Source organism: Cupressus sempervirens, chromosome 1 (assembly GCF_028749045.1).
Source record: "Cupressus sempervirens isolate cs-2001-9-10 chromosome 1, ASM2874904v1, whole genome shotgun sequence".
NCBI lineage: Eukaryota > Viridiplantae > Streptophyta > Pinopsida > Cupressales > Cupressaceae > Cupressus > Cupressus sempervirens.
This window is the reverse complement of record NC_143118.1, coordinates 436,540,807-436,547,739: the sequence shown is the minus strand read 5'-3', so window position 1 is coordinate 436,547,739 and position 6,933 is coordinate 436,540,807. Positions and strand designations below refer to the sequence as shown.

Below are 6,933 nucleotides of genomic sequence, written 5' to 3'. Positions count from 1 at the left end.
GCCATGACCAAGCTTAAAATAAGAAGATTTTGCATATCATTAGTTGGCATTCTTGGCATTCTCATCAAAGTGGGTACACAACTAAATAAGAAATATAATGGACATGCTAATATTGAATAAATATTCATCATAAGACTTTATTAAAAAAAAATCTTTCTACCAAAAAAACTTAAAATTTAGTATATATATTTTTAGATAAAACATAGTACACATGTAATATAATGATAGAAAGAATTTAATATATATGACTTACAAATATATAGAAAAAAAAAAATCATAGGAGAAATCTTAAGAAATATAGAGGAGAGCCAAAAGTGGAGCTCTTCCAACCAAACTCCACACAAGTTGTAAAATAGGGAAGCGAGAATAGTACTAACAAGAAGAAGACCAACATAATGAACATGGCGAAGAGAGTTATCTAACTTAGAAGATTGAAAATATAAGATATATGGGGAGATACAACAGGTGACCCATAAGTCTCAACTCTAGTTAGATTATATACTTAAATTTATAAACAAATAAAGCTAAACCAAAGAAGAAATCCCACAACAAGATTTGTTCATTAGCAATGAAGAGATCTTCACTTTGAACAATTAAGATACTTGTGGCAGGATAGTCATCATAAGACACACAAGACCTGAAGATTTCCCAAGACATAGTTTGAAAACTTTTTTTTTTAATGGAAAAGTGGGTTCCATGAGGTCAAAATAATATAGTAGAATATTTTTCGAATAGTTAGGAGCCCCAAGTTTTTAGTTTGTAATTTAAAGGGGTGCCTTTGGGATGACCTTGGAAATTATTCTAAATAGGAAAAGTTTCTAATCAATCATTTAAAGGTTTAAAACTCTTAAAATTAAATCTCTTATCATTTTATATTGTTACATTATGTTATAAAAAATAACAAAATTCATGAAACCACCAACTGCAAATTATAAATATTAATTTTTGAATTACATAACATAAACATCAACTCGTGCAATTTTATTTTATTTTTTTCTATTAGATATGAGAGGATAAAAAAGAAGTACAGCCGAGGAATGTATGACATAAAAAACTATCAATCTAAATGCTCGTGTTTTCCCAAAAGAAATGCTTTACTAATTAGAAGACTTTAAAGACGTTTGCAGACTTTCAAGAATTTCTTACAAAATTAATGGTGTCCCTATCTGAGATATTCTACAGTTTATGCATCCATGTAGAATCCACATTTGTATGATGCATTTCCCGAATAACTCATGTAGATTATTGAAGCTTTGTTGCATACACGTCGATCAGAGCAATAGCAACTGGAACATCTACATGATGCTCCAAATCTCTCACTAGTCATAGCCTGGAAGGATATGGACAGATTGGCTTCAGACCTTTCAATTGCATTACTTGAAATGAATGGTATCTAAAACCTTTTATAAAAATCCATTTTGATTGAATATCCATAGTTATAGCATTGCATGGAAGCACATTTCTTTGAGCCATTCGTTCAAAGAGTTGAGGGGTATTGTCTATGATACTATTTCCAATCGCGTTGATGAAATTAACTGATAATTTCTGCTTTACGAATATCTATAACCTGTTACAACACTCCCAATTTTACACAGGACAGGTTTTTAACTCGCCAAACAATGGGATTGTCTTGTAAGGAGAGTTTTTCTAATTCACTAGGGCTTGAATAGTGTTTGAACATAGAGCAAGGCGAGAATAGAATTTGACAGTAACGGAAGTGTTCACTTCAATAGGGAATAGAACACTGATGCCAACACATCAGTGTTGTCAACATGATGATAGTAAAATAAAATCTTCAATATGATGACAATAAAATAAAATCTTTAATATGATATTTCTATCGAAATTCAAAACATTATTTACATTTAAATAATATGAATTCTAAAAATTCATCATTCATTTTTCATAATTAAATAAAGGTGTGTAAATATGTCCATACAATATTCATCACTAAATCAATATTACACATTATCAAGAAAATGCTAAGCTTAGTTTTGGAACATCATAATAATTCCAATCATATACATTACTAACATAGTGTCGTCAAAATCAATCGACACTAAAAAAATTGAACAAGGTCTTCATCATATAGTCAAAATGCATATTGACCAACTACATATCAACTTTAGTTTTAAGTCAAACACATATCGACTTAGTTTCTAAGTTACACAAATTGATGCAAAGATAAAATTCTTAGTCGAGGTCAACCTACCTAATCGACTGTGTCAAAAAGTGTCAATGACTTCCTACCAAACAGGAGTCACCCAAAGTTGATCGTGACATTATTGGCAGCTGCTATTAGACATTGGGGAAATAAGATAAGAATAAGAAGAGGGGTAGGAGAGCACAAGAGAAGCAAATTGCTCATACCTCCCAGCATCACCCAAAAACACATGTTTTATATAACTGTAATTGGTATGCTCTCTGTATACAACAAAAATTAGTATTCTCTCCCTGTACCAACAAATTCGTTGATGGGGTTTTTTGTCAACATATTTTGGTTTTTAATCATGTTGGTCATCAAGATCCGCGTGAAAGCTTAACCAACATCCACATGTCACACCTGCATGAAAGAATTTAACCTCTAATAGCCTGGTGTTTTGATTTTCCCACGAGAGTGAAAGGCTTAAGAATTCGGACCCTTGCATCGATTTTCCCGTCTTCTCTAGCGTTGATTTTTATGGAAGGTTGATCTACCTATTTTTAATTTTCAGGTAAGTCTCCATCATCTTCACCAAATCTTTACCAATTAAAAAAACAAAAATCTTTAACAAATGACATTTAGAAAAGGTGTTGAAATATTTTAATTAGTTGTAAAACAGAATATTAATCACTCTTTACGGTCTAAGGAACAGTTGCTGTAGTTGAGCGATGTCTATACAGCAGAGGATTTGCATTGGACGTGACAGTTTTTCGAATTAATTAATTTATTTATAAATCAATTAATTAATTAATTTATAAATCGATTTATAAATCAATTAATTAATTAATTTATAAATCGATTTATAAATCAATTAATTAATTAATTTATAAATCGATTTATAAATTAATTAATTAATTCAAAAAACTGTCACGTAAGTTATTATGTGATTTATAAATTAATTAATTAATTCGAAAAACTGAGTAACTTTATGCGATTTATAAATTAATTAATTAATTCAAAAAACTGACACATCCTGAACAAATCCTATGCTGTTTAGCCAGGCGCCCGTAGTTGATTAGTTGCAAAACAGAACATTAATCACTATTTATGGTCTAAGTAATAGCTTCCTGCTACGGCAGGACCTAGTAATAGCAATGAGTGAGTTCTTTGATGCTTAAGACAATTATTCAAAGTACGGCGCATTGGTTGTGGAAAATCGCTCGCACAGTCCCCACGCAGAATTCATTATTTATTAAAATAAACGCGTTACCGAAAAGCTACATTTGGCAATACATATAGCAAACTTATACCTTGAGACTTGTAATTATGACACATTAATTCCACAATCCGACGCTACTATTAATTGCACAATTCTGGGTTGGGATAAAAACTTACAAAAAATGTTATCGTCAATGTACCCTAGCTATACTTGCCAATGAAACGTACAAAGTGGCATCCCATAATATAATCTTTGCACCACCATTTTACTAGTAGGTAGTGGCCGAGACTTAAATGTTACGCCTCGTTCGCTTGCTTTTTACTCTCTCTCTCTCTCGTTACCATGCCTGCACAGGATGCCTTCTACGCGCTTCCTGATTCTCTTGTTGCACTCATACTGTCAAAAATCCCATTAAGAGATGCTGTCAGATGTTGTATTCTGTCCAGGAGGTGGAGATTTCTCTACACCCACATGCCCAGGCTCAGTTTCTCTCTGGAATCTGTTCTGGGGTCTGATTATGGGGACGCGCATAACTGGGATGAGCAATGCATGTCAAGGGTTGAGAATATAATTTCCGACATGTTGCTTCTGCACTCCCGCAATCTGGAGAGCTTTGACCTCTACAACACATGGGAAACCCAACATTTTCACTTCTCCCGTGAAAGAGTGTGCAAATGGGTAAGGTATGCATCTCTCTCTAATGTCAAACACCTCTCTCTGCATGAGGATGGTATTTCAGGAGAACTCCCACCCCCTGCCCTGTTTTCATGTTCCCGCCTCATAACCCTTCTTCTCAAAGGGTACGAACTCACTATTTTCCCTATCGGTTTTGTTGGATTCCCTAACCTCACGTCTTGTTTTCTCTGGGACGTTCAATTGTCGGAAAAATCTTTGGTTTCCCTGATTTCGCTCTGTCCTCTTCTCCAAAAACTTGATATAACAGCTGGAAATAGGCTAGGCAATGTCACAATAATTTCATCCACTATTGAACATTTGAAAATGGACCAAGTAAAGTCTCTATCTCTTGATTGCCCCAAACTCAAAACATTTGATGCGTACGAGATTGAGGATTTGAGTGTAAATGGTGTAAGGTTCTATGAGTTTTCTAAAGCCGTTTCGTTGCTCGGATTGCACTGTTCAAGTACTCCGATTGAATTGTATTTGAGCTTCGACAGTGATTCCTTTGAATTAATCTCAGCAAGTCGATTTTATCACATGGTAAGTAATTTTGAGTCCTTGAAGGTGCTTGACATTCATATGCCTGAACCCTTCGAAGAGGAAGAAAAGAAGGACGTCCCTCTACTCAACCTGCTTTACAAGCTTCCAGATCTTCAGTCGCTCTCAATGTCGGGTTTTTTCCTTAAGGTATCTAAGAGTTCAATATGTATTTTTGGTTAAGTTGATGAAATGTTTCCAAATGTTTCATTTTGAGTGATTTAGTAGAATTATTAATAAATTGGTCGTGTTAAGAGGTTTTTTAATGGGAATTACACTCCATAAAATCTGGTTTATATAGTAAAGATGGAAGGCTTAATAAAGTTGCAATGCAGGAGCTGGCAATAGACCCTATGCCGGACTGCCTTGCATCTCCACTTGTCAACCTCAAGAAAATCTACTTTGGCCCATTTCAGTTTGGCTACGAAAAGGATGAGATTGCAGTTATAAGTTGCTTGCTTCAGAGTACACCCTGTCTTGAAATAATGAAGATTGATCTACCGCACAAGGCTAACAAGGAAACATACCAGAATCAATATTATAAGTACTGCAAAGATGTTTCGTACCTGAGGAGAGCGTCCTCTAGAGCGAGAATAATTATGTAACGACAACTTAAAATGTAGACTCAAAAGACTGTAAGAATCATAGTTTTGTCCTCTGTAGTAACTTTATGATATTTTTGATTCCGCGCTCTTTTTGGCTTTTATTCCAAAGTTCGTTTATGTGTTGAAGCTCCATTTCCTTGTACTGGCAGTATGGCTGGGTGACTTGTTTAAATCATACAGGGTTCTTTAATGTCTGATTATATAAGCACCAGCTTAGTGTCGTTTTAGTGCAGGCCAGAATGGATGAAGAAGTAACATATAATCCAACGAAATCATCTCCTTTTGTGTAACCCATTTCTAATCAGGCGAAAAAAACGTTTGACATTATAAATTAATACCCTTTTCCTTCCAAAACATCCTTAATTAATAGGTTATCAAAATGGGAGCTTTGGCAGTGTCTTTAACTTTGTATGATATATTTCGTTTCTTTTATGGATGTAGCCTCTATACAACCGCAGCCTTATCGTTGTCTACTATAATGAGAAGGATAACAGACAAATAGAAAACTAAAAGCAGTGTACAGTTTGCAAACAATCCTTTAGAAACGCAGCATAATTTGTTTCTGTCCTGCATATGTAAATGGTAGTTGCAAGTTGTTTCTATGATATTATTAAATGTTATAGGTGTCAACATAAATTAATTACAAAAACCAAACAGTATGGTCGGCACAGACCAGTGAAATCTCTAGAAACATATGAAAAAAAATGTGCAGCCGTTTTTCTCAACTACAATCATTAAATACACAACCAAATTTATCTCTAGAATGCTCTGTAAATTTATTACTCATTCAGCTATAAATAGAATGGTTGATGCTGGGATATCAGCGCTCAAGTTTGCATTTCCTGAGTTCTTCTGCTGTGTTATTTTCTCTATTTTGATTATCTATTTGATTATCTCTTTGTTGAGACCATTGTCTTTGATTATTTCTATATTGATTCCCTTGATTAGGTCTTTGATTTTGATATGTTTTTTCTTGATTATAATATTTGTATTTCCCTCTAGCTACAAATGCTTGACTCTTGCTAGACTCACTTGTAAACTTGTGAAGCCTTTCTTCTTCATTTAACAAAGCACCATAGACTTCTTGCAATTTTATATTTTCAAATTTGTCAGTTAATTCTAAAGTGCGAATGAAACTATTATACTCCTCTCGAAGACTTTCAATTAAAAATTTTATGATTTCATCATCTTCGTACTCAACTTTCATCATTGCAAGACAGAGGACCAGATTGCTGACTTATTCACCAAGGCTTTATGTGAAGCCAAGTTTGTATCTCTTCGACATCTTTTGGGCTTAAGAGCAGTGACATAATTGTCTCATGGTTGTCATTCAAGGGGGATTCTTATAAATTCCAACCATTGAATTTAGGAGATAACTGATTGTAAATGGGTACCTAACAAGGCTTTAGGCCAGGACCCATCATATGTAGATTATGGGGGATATTTAGATAGTAGATATTTAGTATAGCTATTGTAATTAATTTAGGGGGGATGTCAACATAAATTAATTACAAAAACCAAACAGTATGGTCGGCACAAACCAGTGAAATTTCTAGAAACACATGAAAAAAATGTGCAGCCATTTTTCTCAACTACAACCATTAAATACACAACCAAATTTATCTCTAGAATGCTCTGTAAATTTATTACTCATTCAGCTATGAATAGAATGGTTGAGGTTGGGATATCAGCGCTCAAGTTAGCAAAATGGTATTGTAATATACTCATGTATGAACGCCTGCATAGTAGTC

The 6,933-nt window shown here is 34.0% G+C and overlaps 1 protein-coding gene across 1 annotated transcript; it reads left to right on the top strand.

Annotated features, from left to right (window-relative positions):
• Window positions 1-3,704: 3,704 nt before the first annotated feature.
• LOC149578154 (F-box/FBD/LRR-repeat protein At1g13570-like) lies at window positions 3,705-5,182 on the top strand. The gene is made up of 2 exons (XM_089799473.1): window positions 3,705-4,727; window positions 4,913-5,182. The coding sequence occupies exons 1-2, from the start codon at window positions 3,705-3,707 to the stop codon at window positions 5,180-5,182; spliced, it is 1,293 nt and encodes a 430-aa protein (XP_089655599.1).
• Window positions 5,183-6,933: the final 1,751 nt, after the last annotated feature.